The following is a 16567-nucleotide window of genomic DNA, read 5'->3' on the forward strand; positions in this document are numbered from 1 at the left end:
ATGGCCAATTTTGAGAATGAAAAAATAGCCAATTTTGAGAATATAAAAAATGGCCAATTTTGCGAATATAAAAAATAGCCAATTTTGAGAATGAAAAAATAGCCAATTTTGAGAATGAAAAAATAGCCAATTTTGAGAATGAAAAAATGTTTGTATGCTGCACATGTGCCTCTACATATTAGTTTTAAAGAAATATATTAACATTTTTAATGACTCGATTTTCCCAAAAAAATAAAACCAAATATATCATATCACATATCATACCACATTATGTCATGCTACATTATATTGCATGTGTGAAGGACGGTCATACAATCTGTTCAGGTATTTTTAAATTGTTTAATTTTTAATAGGTTTCAATATTTCAACGTTTTAAAGTTTTTTCATAATCTCTCTCTTTCCAAAGGAGATGTAATCATCACAAATCAAAATGTCATATAAGCCATGAAATAATAATATATACAAAGTGGGAAAGTAATAAAAAAATATGAAAATGTTTATTTGAACTATGTATAATTATAAATGGAAAATGATTTTAGCATCACACATGTATGTAATACATGCATAGGTATATCTATATATACATGCATAGGGACTATTACCTTATTATAATAATAGTATAAAAATATAATAAAATTTATGTAATGTTTTTTTATAATGTGTTAAATAAACAATGAAAAGGAAATGTTAATATATTTAATTCAGATATAGTAAGTAGAGACATAAATTTTGAATATTTTTTTTTTATTTTTTTTTTTTGAATATTTTTTATTTTTTTATTTTTTTTTATTTTTTATTTATTTGTCAGTTTTTCGTTGATTCTCCCAATCATAGTAATCCTCAATACTTCCTATAGAAGGCATGTTTTGCATTATCTCATTGGGTTTATATGCTAAAACAAGCATACCAGATAATTGAACAAAGACATTTTTTAGGTAATCTGCAGATACACCAAATCGACATGTATCTTTTAATATGTTTGCATAACATTCTACATATCTTAACATTTCAAAATATTCAGATTGTTCTTCAAATAAGGTTCTACTATAATAATTAGATGCATTTCCTTCAAATTGTATAGGACCAGGATTACAAGAACTATCTTCCATCTGCCATTTTTGCAAAGCTATTTTTAAACTTCTATATGCTTTTCCATTTAAATCAACAGGAGCACTAGGTATAACTGGTAGATCTCCTTTAGATGCACTTTTTAAAGATTTACTTCCTTGGCCTCTTAATAATATTTTCATAAGTGAAATAAATGGAATTGCAAATAATTTCCAATCTTTTACATTACCACATAAACCTCTAATTGATACAATATAACCAGTTAACCCACTTTCAATAACTATCGAAGCTGCATGACCATATGCATATGCTAATTTACAATCAAATTCTGATGGTAATGATGATCTTCCTTGATAACCAAAAAAATGAGTTAATCCCATGAATACTCCTGAATATTTTCCTTTTGCTTTTCTTTGATGTAATTCTTCTTTAACCATTTGTAATAATAATTGTTCTGTTTCTAATTTTTCAAAACGCATAGATCTTAAATCAACATGTAATAATTCTTTAATTATAAATTGTGGGAATGTTTTAATTAATGCTAAACTCCATGGTGTTAATTTTGATATCCATGGTGATTCTTTTTCAATTTTTTCATTTGATAGATTAACCAAATCATTTCGTGCTTGTATTAATTCTCCTTTTTCAGATGCTTCATTTAATATATCACTTATTTCTGTTAATAATATTTTCATATGTGGTAAATGCATTAATAATGCATCTGGAATTAGAACCGTTCCATAATTTTTTCCTAATTCTGCTCTAGCACATACTACATCAGCTATATCTTGAACAACTCTCCATAATGTTTTATCAGCTGCTCCATATTCTTCTGCAATTATTACCATATTTGGATGTGTTTGTAATGCACATTCTAAAACTTCATGAGATGGTGAACGACCCATTAATCTAATAAAATGCCAATACTTTGGCATACTAACAGCATCTGTAAGAACATTACCAATTAAAGATGCATAAACTTTAGTACTACTATCAAAACCAACACATGTTTCAATTAATTCATGAATCAAATTATTAGAACCCGTTAATGGTATTCCAACAACAGATGTATGAATTTTTTTTTCTAAAAAGTATTCAGCTAATAATGCTGCTTCTGTTATTGTTACATTTGAACCTGGCATTACTAAACCATTTAATTGTAATTTAGATACTGTTTCACAAACTTTATTTCTATTCTCTTCATCAAATAATGAATGTTCTGGAGAATTTCCTGTTAATTCTAAACCACCTTGATTTAAATGTTTGGCTATATTTTCATCATTTATTATTACATATTTATTACTTAATAATCCATATAATCCATAAAATGCTATACATACACCTTTTAATAATTTTAGTCTTCTATATAAACCACATAATACATTCATTGCACCTGGAGATTGCCTAGATAAAAATACAATTCCGATTTTTATTTCAAAAGATATAGGCGTTGCATATTTATCATGAAAGATTTCTTGTATTTGAAATTTATTTTCATATGACATGTTTGGATAGTTTGATAATATTTGTTTTTGTGTATAGGGATCATTTGATATATATTGTTTCCCTGCTCTAACTTTTGCTTTTAAATCGGAACATAATTCAGGTAATTCTAATTTATTATACAAACGTGATGTTTGCAATTCAGACATACAGCCTAATGATTTATAACCTGACTGGTGCTGTACTTCTTTATTTTTTTCTCCATTTTTTTCTCCATTTTTGTCGCCATTTTCTTTGCTTGGCTTTCCAGAAATTACAGTATCCTCAGTTTGGCCACTATTTCCTTTAGTTGTAGATTCAATAATTATATTTAATTCATCAGAATTTTGACATAATAATTCATCTTTTTCAGGTATCTTAACAGTATAACATCTTGAATTGCTTAAGTAGCCATTAAATTGTATTGGCCCGGGAGATCTATATAAATCATATAAAGACCATAAGCTTCTAACTTGTTTTAAAACATTAAATAATGGACTGTTTAAATCTACTAAATATTTTTTTACAGCTGGATATTCTTTTCCAAAATTGTCTTTACATACATGCATGATTCTTAAAAATGGAATACCAGCAGGTATCCAGTCTTCATATGAATTTTTTAAATTTCGAATTATTGACATATAACCAGTTTTTTTATGATCAATTAATAATGCAGCATTATATCCTAATGAATAACAATAGTTACTATCAAAATTTGATGGTAATGCACATCTACCTTCATATCCTAAATAATGAGCCATAAAATGTATATTTAAATTAACATTTTTTAATTTAGCTAATTCAGATTCAACTAAATTTATTATTAATCTTTCAGTTGCTACTTTTCCAACTTGTATATAACCAGTTGATTCTCTATCTAATAATAATTGATCCTTAATTATTTGTGGTAAAAAATTCCAAAGATCTCGAGATTCTTTTAACTTAGATGCATCAAATGGTTCAGATGGATTTGATGTTTTTAAAATAATATTTAATTCTTCTATTAATATTTTTATTTCGGGAATAAATTCAATTAAACCTTCTGGTAACAAAATAACACCATAATTTTTATTCAAATCATGTCTTTTTAATATAACGTCAACAATGTTATTTATAATTTTTTTTAATGGCACTTTATCTTTTTCAACTTCTTCACCAATTAAAACAATATTTGGTCTTGTTTGTAATGCACATTCTAAAACAACATGTGAAGCAGATCTTCCCATAACTCTAACAACATGATATACATTATTTCCTGTTTTTACATCTGTACATAAATTTCCTATTATTTCTGAATAGGTTCTAGTTGCGGTATCAAATCCAAAACTTATTTCAATAGATTCACTTTTTAAATCACCATCAATTGTTTTAGGAACACCTATAACTGAAATAGGAATATTTCGTTCTTTAAGATATTCTGCAATTAAAGCTGCATTACTATTTGAACCATCACCTCCAATAATTACCAAACCATTTAATTTTAACTTTATAACAATATTTTCAATAGCTAATAAATCATCTTTATTTCGAACTTTACCTCTACCTGACCATAACATATTAAAACCACCTAAATTTCGAAATTTGTTCATTAAATTATCTGTTATTGTTACATAATTTTTACTATATAAACCATCTATGCCTCCTAAAAATCCAATAACTTGGGATTCTTCATTATATCTTTTTGCATAATCATAAATACCTGATATAACATTATGGCCTCCTGGTGCTGGACCACCAGATAATATAATACCAATTTTTAATACATTTCCACCTTTAAATAATTCATTATTATTTGTTTCTTTTACATTTATCATTGGTAAATTATCGATACTTTTAAAGAATTTTTTTATTTCTTCATAATCATTTTTATTTATAAATTCATCTCCAAAATCTTCATCTAATATTTGATACTCATTTGCTAAAGCTTTAGGTAAAGTTGGTTTATATTTTATTCTTTCATATTGTAATGGGCTTAAATTATCATTTAAGGATGCTGAATGTCCATGTTCTTTTAATTTTTTTATTTTTACATCTTTATTTTCTACTAAATAAAATCGATTTTTTCCTTCTTTTTCTTCTAAAAAATTTTTAGAAGTTAATTTTTGCATCAAACAATTTAACATTTCTGTGTCTTTACCTTGAACAGGGTTACCTTCTTTCTCTTTATGCTTTTCCATTTTGCATAAATGTGTAGTATGTATGTATGTGTATATATTTTTTTTTTTTTTTTTCTTCTCTACTGTTAATTTCAAATGTTGTAAGACTATCTTAACTAATTAGTTGAATATATTTTACTTATTTTTAAGATTTATTTGACAATTTTGTTTTATGATTATTATTTTTGATAAAATGTCTTCTTCTCTTTTAATAAATATATATATTTTACAATATATTGAAAAATAATATAAATTATTGATTTGTTTTTTATATATTTTTATTCACAATTAGTACACTTATTTTTTTTATGTTCATATATTTTTATTTGTGCATGTATGAAAATATAATTTTATTTATTAATATAGCAATTAATTTTTCTAAAATGTTACAAATATATTGTTGTAATTATTTTTTTTTAAAAAAAAATTACTCTTTACTCATTAGTATATGTAGATATATACATGATCCACTTGCTTATCTTTTTTTGTGTTGCAATGTTTAACTTTTTCTATATTACAGGTCTTTAATATATTGAGGATAAATGTACATGTTATATAATATATATTGATATAGTGTCAGTTAAAAATAACAAAATGTCGATAAATATATATAAAAAATAAAAAGTATACTGTAAATGCAAAATTTTTAAAAACTTAAATATTTCTACATTTCCATAAAAAAGCAAATGAATTATATTTTCGGATTATATTATATACATATTTTTATTTAATCATTTATTCAAACATTTTATAAATTTACCATTTAAACTAACATTATTTCCTGCACAAGTCATAAATTTTTTGTAAATGTATATATTGTATATGTATATATTGTATATGCATATTTTGTATATGCATATTTTGCATATGCATATTTTGTAAATGTTTATAGAAGATTTATGCAATATATATGACAATAAACTGTTTAGCGAAATATATATATATTTTTAGTGAAATAATAAGGTCTACATATTATAACTATTTTCAACTTAAATGTTTAAAAGGGAAAATCAGGTGAATTAAAAAGGCTTGTGGTTGGAAAATTAATAAATTAATATATATACATATAGTATATAGTCATATAATAACTATACGCAAAAAGGATATTTAAATATCCTTATATAAATCAAAAGAACATGCTAATTCAAGTATGTATGTATATATGTATGCATGTATATATAACAATATTGATTAAACTATATATATATATATTCATACAAATATATTAATTCGAATTAATTAATCAAGTTGTGGGAGAAATGATAAAAAATATGACATGATCATAATTTTCATAATAAAAATAGCTAAATGGAAAAGTCAAAGAAAAATGAAAATTGAATGTTTAAATTTAATTTATGTTATCATTGTTGATATATAATTTGATTTTTTTATTTTAAAAAAACTCATCATATATTATCCATGGAAAAGATAACGTCAAAATAAATATATTTAACAAACATAAATAATACTATTTTTAATTAACTTTAATACGCGCCTCTTTTGTGTACTACTACCAGCATACCTTTCTCAGTACTATATATTGTTAGCATATGTTAAATGTATATATTATATTATATGTAAATATATGTATATATTATATTATATGTATATAATGATATATATGTATATATATGATATATATGTATAAAGCACTTGGTGCAAAATAAAACAGTTCGTGATTGTAGTAAATACTATTTATGCGGGAAGTATATGGCCCATTCGCGCATTTATGGGGGTTTATTTTTTTTAAGCAACTAGCTAAAATAGCACATTATTTATTTAGAAAAGTGGCTTATTTTTTTTTTTTTGTTAATATTATTATTACTTAGTAATATGTAGCATAGTGAAATAATAAAATATATTATATATGTGTTCCATATATAGAAATATGTGGGAAATTGTTTATAGTTCTTCTAAATCGTTATAAATTTTTAATTTTTTTTAGTATGTAAAAAAATGGCATTATTTGTTTGTAGAAAATATTATAAAGAATATAAATAAGTACATAAACATATAGTATACGCGCAAAGTGGAAAAGGGAAGATATTTAAATAAACATATTTTCCTATATATATATATATATATATATATATATATATATATATATGTATATATGTATATATTTTTTTTTTGTGTGATTTATTTTGACCTTATATACTCCGTATAGTCATAGAGCTAACCAGGAATATTTAGACTACTTTAATATTATATGCTTTTCTCCAATTTGAAACAACATAATACAGTTATTATTGTATATAGATATTTTTTATGACAATCCATAGGGTCTATTATAATATTTTTTTTATAAAATAAAAAAAACGCACACACATTTTTTTTTTTTTTTTTTTTTTTTTTAAAATAGCTTTTTATAGCTATTTAGAAAAAAAAAGTTGATAAATTTTATTATAATTGTAATATGTATTAATACATTTGAAATATTATCAACAAATATATTTATAATAAAATATAAATAAATAATATAAAACCAAATGGTATATAAAAAATGAATAAATGTATGATGAGGAAATACAAATTTATATGTTTGACTTGTTAAACAGGTAAACAAACTCATATATACACTTTTGTGTATTGTTATATATGCACTTTTGTGTATTGTTATATATACACTTTTGTGTATTGTTATATATACACTTTTGTGTATTGTTATATATACACTTTTGTGTATTGTTTGGATTATTTTTTTTTCAAGATTTGTCTATTATAACTTAAAAGGTTTAATTTGTAAATACTATTTTGTTAAATATTCATTTTTGTTTTAAATGAAAAACGGTAATAAGGAAGTTAAACTGATCTACAGAAAATTAAATGACAATTTTTTTATCATAAATAAGCCTGTCAATTGGGTATTAGGAAAAAGGCGAAAAATAGACGAACAAAAAAATGATGGGAACAGTTATTTTTTAAGTGACTACATCGGTAGTTTAAAAAACGAAATAAGAGAAAAAAACGAAATAAGGGAAAAAAACGAAATAAGAGAAAATTACGATTATATTACCAATTTAACAAACTTAAGCATTTCTGAAAAAAACGCGTTTTTATACACAAACTCGCCACTATATCTTTATAACAATTTAAATTCAAACTTGTTTTATAATACAAATAAAATAAAAAATACTTCGAATATATATAACAATATTTTTGTAGAAAAAAATTATGTTGAATCTATACTAAATCATGAATCTAATACACAAATATATTATCCTTATAAGCTCCCTATATATATAAGTGGGCTAGTTATATGTTGTAATAATTATTTGATATATAAAAAATTTATTCAAATGATAAATGAAAATAAGTTAATACGAAAGTATCGATGTTTAATATCCAGCCCATTTTCATTTGTTGACACGAAAAGTAATGATGTAGGTAGCTTCAAAAAAAATAATACGACATTTTTTTCAAAAGAAAATAAACAATTTATTACTAAAAATGTGAATGTATCATCTAACCATAAATATGAGACAAACATAAAAAATAAAATAAAATGTGAAAATGATAAAGATGAAAAAAATATTTTTACTGAAAAGGTATTTCAAAATATATCGTCTTTACAAGCACAAAAAGAGGCAAGTATTATTTTTCCTTTTTATAATTTTTTTGATGAAAATATATATTCCACAAAATATCTTTATAATTTAATAGATCTTGAAATAGACAAATTAAAAGACCAAAACAATAATTTAAAGGATAAAAAAAAATCTCAAAATAATAAAAAAATGATGACTGAAAAATATTTTATTTCTACAAATTTAGCTAAAAGTTCACCAATCACAAGTTTAAATAATTTAACTTCTTTTCTTCTAAATAATAATAATGTCAATACAACTAATTATGATAACAATATTCATTTGGAAAATATTTCTGAACATGTTAATTTAAAAAAAGACGATTTTAGCCAAGGAACACAAAGAATAATGTGTTTTCATGAAAATGAATTAAACCCTGAACCCTCAAATAAAACGAAAGAACCAAATGTTGATTGTGGTGTTGAATTAAAAAATAATTTCACAAAACAGATAATAGATAAAGAAATAGATTTTCCTGTTTCTTTTTTTTTAAACTCAGGTAATTTATATTTTTTAGAGAAAAAAGTTGGAAAAGATTCTAAACAATTTTCAATGATTTATAGTATAGAAAATTATAAAGATTATTTAAAAAAAAATAAAAATATTATATCATCATTATATGAACAAAAAATGAACAAACAAAATTATATAAATAAAAATAGAAATATAGAATATAATATTAATAATATATATATAATCGATTTTGTATTATTAGATAATATAAAGACAGATCTTATTCGTTTTTTTTTTAGTGAAATGAAAACACCAATAATATATGATAACATATTTTATAAAAATTTTTTTAAAATAGATATAATAAATGAAATTATTACACAACATATAGACAAAGCTATAGATAAAAATGTTTCTAAAAAAAATTTAAAAGATATATTATATGATAAATATTCCAATAATACTGAATATATATATAATAATTCGATAAAAAATGAGGATAAAACAATCAATAAATATATTTATATGAAAACCCCTAATTTGTTTGATTCATTTACCATTCCATTTGAAAAAAAAAAAACTATTAAAACTAATGACGAAAATAAAATAAAATTAAACAACTATTTTATAAATGAAGAAAATATTGTAAATTGTACTGACCAAAGTAGACAAAAATGTAACAAAAAAGAAGAATCACACATTTCAATAAATATTAAAAAAAATAATAATCTTTGTTTAGAATTATATCAATTACAATTTATTGATCCTATTAACAATGATCATATAATTATTGAAAATTCATTACCCAGTTCTTGGCTATAATTTAATTTATTTCTAAAATTATGAAAAATATTTTACATTTTATCATACCATATGTTATTATATTATTTATTTTACATATTCAATAATAAACAATAAACAATAGTATATACCCCCTTTATTTATTTGTTTTTTAATCTTATTTCAATTTTTTTTTTTTTTTTTTTTTTTTACATTTTACAACATTTTACAAGCTTTTTAAATCGATTTTTGTGCTTTTTTTATTATTTGTTTAAACATTCTTTATCTCTAATTTTGTCGTTTTTTTTATTTAATTATATTTTGAAATTTATTTTTTAAGTTTGTGATAAATATTAACTAATAAATTTAATTTCCCCTACCCTTTGAAGCTTCATTTTTAACGTGCATATTTTTATAAAAATTGAAAATATTCAAAATGTTGAAAAAAAAAAAAAAAAAATATGGAATACGTTGTACATTATAAATTGGCAATATTAACAAAATTGGATAACTGAAAAAAATGTAAATTCATAGAATATATAAAATAAAATGATAAAAATAAAAATAAAATAATAAAAATAATATCATAAAAATAATATCATAAAAATAATATCATAAAAATAATATCATAAAAATAAAATAATAAAAACCGTTTTAAACAAAATGATGAAATTTACAAGAGAAAGAAAAAAGTATAGAATAGAAAATCCATATGACGAAAAAGTTAAGTTGGAAATTCTTAGTGAAAAAAATGATAAAATACAAGAAAATATAAAAAAAATAAAAATTAAAAATAAAGAAGATAATCATAACAAAAATAATGAAACACAAATTAATAAAGCAGAACAATTTATGAAAATATACAAACGATATATAGAACAAAATAATGATTTTGAAAAAGTTCAAAAAGAAAATGAATATATTAAAGAAACAAAAGATAAGACAGTTAGGAGAAAAAAAATTAAAAAACTTAATATAAAACTCAGAAAAAATAACTTAATCGAAAAATTAATAAAAAATAAAGCCTTTATGGTAGCTAAAGACCGAATATCAATTGGGTCCAAAGAAAAAGAAAAAGCAAAAAAAACAAAAAAAACAAAAAAAGCAAAAAAAACAAAAAAAACAAAAAAAAACAATACAAACGATACAGACGATTATAATAAAACACCATCAATAATATTTAATGAAAATAGTAAAAAAATACAAAAACTTATTACAAAATCAAATAATGACATAAAAACAAATAATCTAACACAGCAAAATAATACCCAAACAACCAATAATAATAAAAATAAAAAAAATCGAATTGAGATCATAAATAAATATGACGAAATAGTGAACTCAAATAAATTTTTGCAAAACCCTCTTGAATTTGCAAAGAATGCTTTAGACCAAAAAAAAAAAAAAATATTATGTTAAAATTTACATATCAAGAATGCAAAACTAATGCTATAAATTATGAACAATTCTTACTAATTTTAAATAAGTGTAATGCCCTTTAATTTTATAATGATAGTCTATTTGTGATGATACAACCATGTGTTAATGTAAGGGTTATATATGTGTGTGCATACACATAAAAGGAAGTATATACATATATTCAATAATTTATTATGGATATTTTACACCTCCCCATAGTTGAACATTATTATGGCTTATTTTTCTAACGGATGAAATTTATTTTCGTTGATTTATTTTTAATTATTTTTATATTTGATTTTTGAAAATATAAATAAATTAAAAATTTTTTTTTAAATTTCGATATTTTTTTGTTTTATTATACTTTGATACATACATAGACATTAACTATGAGTATACTTTTTTTTTAATATTAGTTAATAATTTATTGTTACAAAAAAATGAGTACACACTTTGTATATATTTATGTAAAGATAAGCATTTTATTGTGGGGCTAATATACAAGTATGGTTCCAAATGGTGATAAGGGAAACAATGTATAAAAAATTGAAGTAATTTTTTAGCTTTTTTTAGCATTTTTTTAGCATTTTTTTAGCATTTTTTTAGCATTTTTTTAGTGTTTTATTTTTTACTTCAAAGCCAAAGAATTGAAGAGAAAAATATTTAAAATAATAATAGTAGTAATAAAATTGTCTTAATTTTTGATCTCTTGTTTTTTGTTTATTTGTGTATCTTTATTTTTAGATTTATTTTGAATATAATCATGCATAATTTTTTGTAATTCTATATTTTCTTTTAAACCAGGTTGAGCATTTAAAATTTTATTATCAATTTCTAATTCTTGTCTCCATTTTCTAGGAACTTCAACTCTTTTATAATTTTTAATTATATCTGGAATTTCATAATTTCCTTTTTCTCTTTTTAATACTTGTTCTCTAGCTTTTTCTAAAATTTCCTTTTCTTCTAAAAGTTGTTTTAAATATTCTGGCCGATCGATATATTCAAGGTCAAAAAAATTTATAGGTAAATTATTATCAACAGCTATTTGTGCTTTTTTGGCCAAATCATAATCAAATTCAACCATAGCATTTACATTTTCTTGTGTTAATGTAGCTCTAGGTCTTGTTATTAATTTCATTTCTAAAAGTTGAGAAACCGCCATAACTCCTAAAAAAAAAAAAAAAAAAAAAAAAAAAATAAATAAAAAAAAAAATATGATAATATGTGAAAAAATATGATAATGTGTGAAAAAATATATCAATTATCCATAGCATATATAATATGTCTGAATTCATGTTTATTTTTTTTATCAATAAAATAAATAATTCCAATTTAAAATCGTATTAAAAATGTGGTAAAAATATATAACACATTCCTATATTCCTTTTTAATAAATATATACCAGGGTGTGAAATAAAAGTTGTTTTATTTTGGCGAACTCCAAATGATACTAAAACATCACAAACTTTGTTATATACTACCTGAGATATTCTAAATGCCATTTTTTATTAAATTATATAAATACAGAAAAAAAAAAATATATCATCACATAATGTGTTACGTTAATGCATGGACAAAATGCAAAACGAGAAGTGAAACGAGAAATGAAACAAGAAATAAAATGTGGTGAATGTGGTGAATGTGGTGAATGCGATGGAGTGATGTATATCTGTTTTATTTTTTTCCTATTTAATTCAAAAAATGTTATGATTATAAATATATACAGTGCTAAGGATTGCTCAAAATATGATAATCTCAGTATTAATATATACTAACATTTTTACACTAAAAAAATATAATTCATAAATTTTTTATACTAATATATTTGTGAAAAATTTAATATATAATTATGGAAAATATTGGCATAGCAATTTTGTGAAAAATATATTTGGGCGAAAAAGAATATTGCATATATGTGGATAAAAAGTTGGTAATAATATATATTCTTTTTAAAATTTAAAAATATTTCCTAAATAATTTCCAATTTTTTTTTTTTTTATCATTTATTAAACTCCCAAAGAAGGGTATTTAACCGAATATAATTAAATATATGTTTTTTGCCTTTTTTTGTTTTTTCGTTTTTATTTTTTCGTTTTTATTTTTTCCTTTTGTTTTTCCTTTTTGTTTTTTCCTTTTTGTTTTTTCGTTTTTATTTTTTCCTTTTTGTTTTTCCTTTTTCTTGCATTAATATTTGGTATATTTTGTGAAATTGTAAAATCACACCTTCCAACAACTTTCAACTATTCATGCATAAATTTGTATGTACCCATAATATATTTCTTTTATCCTACATATTTATACATATGTTAAAAAAAACTTAAAAAAAAATATATAATATATATATATACATGTTTTATTATGTAGAGGTGTAAGCATATCTATATTATATGCATTCATGTGTAGCATAATATGTGCGTTTCCTCAATGTTGTGCTTTTGAATTTTTTTTCTATATACGTATAGGAATTTTTTATTTTTTGATTTTCCACTTTGTTTTGTAATTGTATATATTTTATAGAACCATATAAAATAATGAAAATTATGAGTCCATCATAATTTAGTAACAATTAATATCACTTTTTTTTTGTTTTATTGTATATATTTTATGTGTGATTTACACATACATATATGTAATTCGTTAGTTGTAAAGGGTTCCCTAACATGTTTTGCATTTAAATAATTAAAGCAATTTTTTTTAACATTTTTTCGTTATTACATTCTTATAATTAATAATCTGATTTCATTGATCATTTATTTTGCTTTTGTTTTTGCTTTTTCTTTTGTTTTGTCCATTATATATCACGAGAAATAATTAATGATATGCCGAATAAATACAAATTAATAAAATGACAGATACAATGGAAGAAAATACAATAATAACAAACATACATAAAAAATTTTTGGAGTGTAGAGAAGGGGATGAAATAGTTGTGTTAAAATTATGTGAATTATGTAATACTATTTGCCCGATTTATAAAAAAATATTTGGAGATGGGTTTGTGGCAGATCTACTAATAAAAGACTTAAAAAATTTAACTTGTAAAGTTCAAAAAGCAGTTGAAAGATTCCCAGAAGAAACTAAATATGTGTCTATGTTATATACTTATAATTTAAACAAATATGAAAGTATAGACAAATTAAAAACCGATGCTGATAATGGAATAATAAATTTTTTATGGATGAAAAGAACTATAGAATTTATTGTTGTTTTTCTTGAAAAATGTTATGTAACAAATTATTCATCTAAATTAAATATATGTGCAATGCAAGCATATGATGAAGTTTTAAAAAAATATCATGGCTGTATAACAAGTAATATTGTTAAATTGGCATTGAAATTATCACCATCCAGGGATAAACTCACAGAAAGGCTGGGATTAGGATCAAATGAAAGGGCACAAATGATTTTGCATAAATATCTTTTAATAGCTAAATCAATAGTTAATGACCTTTCAAGGACAATTGAGTTAAATAATTGTAATTTTATGGACAAAGTTTGAAATAAAAAACGAAGAAAAATAAAATAGACATTCACCTTCCCCCAAAAAATAGCTAGAAAAAAAATAGCTAGAAAAAAAATATATGCACCATTTTCCCCTTTATGTTCAGAATTCTATAAACTCTTTTAATATAGAAAAAAAATAGTTTGCACATTATTACCTGAACATATCATATAATTTTGTTACTTATACTTAAATAGTGGCTATATTATGCATGTGTTAATATGATTTTGTATATACTAATATTTTTTTGTTTAACAACATTATATATGATAACCTCATTAATTAAAATTATCCTTTTTATATATAAATAGCAAAAAATGTATGTATCTAAATATGGATATAATACATTTTTTGAAAAAAGGAAAAGAGAAGAAAGGACGAAATACAATTGTATGCACAATTAGAAAAAAATTACACGATTGTTGCTTTTCTTGTCTCATCCTTTTTTTAACTCTAACAAAAATAATTGTGTAAAATATACTTCAATATATATTATTATATTTTCCCCCTTTTTATTATAAATGAAGAAATTAAAATAATCGCAAAGATATACAATTTAATATTTTTCCATTTTTGTAACATGCTCTTTTTCACATACGTTTAAGATAATATAGTGCAAATAGGTTGGCAAGTAATAGGTTGACAAGTAATAGGTTGGCAAGTAATAGGTTGGCAAATAATTGCATTAACAAGTAATAATTTTAACAAAATAATTTTTAAAACAAATCTGTATGTAACCTAAAAATTGAGCATACTATTTTATTCATGTAATTAATATATGCTTAAGTCTTTCTCTAGTTATAAATATCGTTTTATATTGTTCCCCTAATTTTATTTTAAAACAGTAAAGTTAATTCTTAAATTTAGTAACTTGATTATTAAGGATAAAATAATTTATTATTGATTGTAAAATATAAGGTAAGAGGAAATTAAATTGGGCACAAATTTTGCGAGTATAAAAAAGGTATACTTAATATGTGGGCATATTTATATGTATGCATTTGAAAATGGTAAAAATAATAAATAAAAAATAAATAAAAATAAATAAATAAAAAATAAAGAATAAAAACTTTGCATATTTTACTCAATTCAATATAAATAATAATAATAAAAATAGCAAAAAAAATAGCAAAAAAAATAGCAAAAAATATAGCAAAAAATATAGCAAAAAAATTAGCAAAAAAAATAGCTATAAAAATAGAAAAAAAAATAGTATATATTCACACTATCAAGATGAATATTAATATATAATTTTTTAAAGGTAAATAATATATTATTTAATTAGAAAAAATGGTACCTAATAATGAGCAGGATGGGAAAGATAATGACGACTGGGAATATCATCCATTATTTTTATCAAAAATTCCAAGTAAAAAAGATATAGATAAAAATTCTGCTCTTTTAGCATTGATAACATTAATAAATGAAGAGGAGGAAAATGAAGAGTTTAATTATGAACCTCGAAGAAAAAATTTAAATAAAAAAATAACAGAAAAAGGAGAAATTATGTATAAAAACCATAGAAGGAATTTATGCCAGCCTTATCAGCAAAGAAGTAATAATTTAAGTTATATGGAAAAAAGACATACAGATATTAATTTTGGTAATAATAAAAAGGACAATGTTGTAAATAATGAAGAGAAAAATAATGAAAATATTTCATCTGAATTAGTGAATGACGACAAAGACAAAAGTAAAATGGAAACTACATCGATAGGAGAAGTTTTAGTTTGCTTATCCATGTTGGATTTAAAGAAATAGGGATATAAATATTTTACTATATTATGTTTTATTATATTTTACTTATTATTTATATAATTATTCATTTCGTTTTAAATTTATTCACTTGCCTGTTTTAACCTTTCTCTAACAATTTTTTAGAGCAAATTTTTAGTATACCATGTTTTTATTTTTCACAAATATTTATGTTTTCCCCTATTTTAAAAATGCAAAATATATCATACATGCATGTGTGTATATACGTTTACATGATGAAGGGAGAAAATATATTATTTGAAGTTTAAAGACATAAATTGTTTTTAATTAAATTTTAAATGCTTATTCATAAAAATATTTATGATTGAAAAGGAAATAAATAAACAGATAAATAAACAGATAAA

General features: G+C 21.9%; 6 protein-coding genes across 6 annotated transcripts; 4 read left to right on the plus strand and 2 right to left on the minus strand.

Moving 5' to 3' along the window:
- Nucleotides 1-797: 797 nt before the first annotated feature.
- Nucleotides 798-4727, minus strand: PY17X_0819700 (ATP-dependent 6-phosphofructokinase, putative; the record flags this gene model as incomplete). The annotated part of the gene is made up of 1 exon (XM_723960.1): nucleotides 798-4727. The coding sequence occupies one exon, from the start codon at nucleotides 4725-4727 to the stop codon at nucleotides 798-800; it is 3930 nt and encodes a 1309-aa protein (XP_729053.1).
- A 2759-nt stretch (nucleotides 4728-7486) lies between these two features.
- PY17X_0819800 (conserved Plasmodium protein, unknown function) lies at nucleotides 7487-9568 on the plus strand (the record flags this gene model as incomplete). Its single annotated transcript, XM_723961.1, has 1 exon — nucleotides 7487-9568. One exon carries the CDS (start codon nucleotides 7487-7489, stop codon nucleotides 9566-9568), a length of 2082 nt encoding a protein of 693 aa, XP_729054.1.
- A 621-nt stretch (nucleotides 9569-10189) lies between these two features.
- On the plus strand, nucleotides 10190-10945 carry PY17X_0819900 (conserved Plasmodium protein, unknown function; the record flags this gene model as incomplete). Its single annotated transcript, XM_723300.2, has 1 exon — nucleotides 10190-10945. One exon carries the CDS (start codon nucleotides 10190-10192, stop codon nucleotides 10943-10945), a length of 756 nt encoding a protein of 251 aa, XP_728393.2.
- A 694-nt stretch (nucleotides 10946-11639) lies between these two features.
- On the minus strand, nucleotides 11640-12447 carry PY17X_0820000 (cytochrome c oxidase subunit ApiCOX30, putative; the record flags this gene model as incomplete). Its single annotated transcript, XM_723299.1, has 2 exons — nucleotides 11640-12112; nucleotides 12348-12447. 2 exons carry the CDS (start codon nucleotides 12445-12447, stop codon nucleotides 11640-11642), a joined length of 573 nt encoding a protein of 190 aa, XP_728392.1.
- A 1343-nt stretch (nucleotides 12448-13790) lies between these two features.
- Nucleotides 13791-14444, plus strand: PY17X_0820100 (uncharacterized protein; the record flags this gene model as incomplete). The annotated part of the gene is made up of 1 exon (XM_723298.1): nucleotides 13791-14444. The coding sequence occupies one exon, from the start codon at nucleotides 13791-13793 to the stop codon at nucleotides 14442-14444; it is 654 nt and encodes a 217-aa protein (XP_728391.1).
- A 1293-nt stretch (nucleotides 14445-15737) lies between these two features.
- PY17X_0820200 (conserved Plasmodium protein, unknown function) lies at nucleotides 15738-16208 on the plus strand (the record flags this gene model as incomplete). Its single annotated transcript, XM_722857.1, has 1 exon — nucleotides 15738-16208. The coding sequence occupies one exon, from the start codon at nucleotides 15738-15740 to the stop codon at nucleotides 16206-16208; it is 471 nt and encodes a 156-aa protein (XP_727950.1).
- Between the last annotated feature and the right edge of the window lie 359 nt (nucleotides 16209-16567).

This window comes from Plasmodium yoelii (assembly GCF_900002385.2).
Source record: "Plasmodium yoelii strain 17X genome assembly, chromosome: 8".
In the NCBI taxonomy this organism is placed as follows: Eukaryota; Apicomplexa; class Aconoidasida; order Haemosporida; family Plasmodiidae; genus Plasmodium; species Plasmodium yoelii.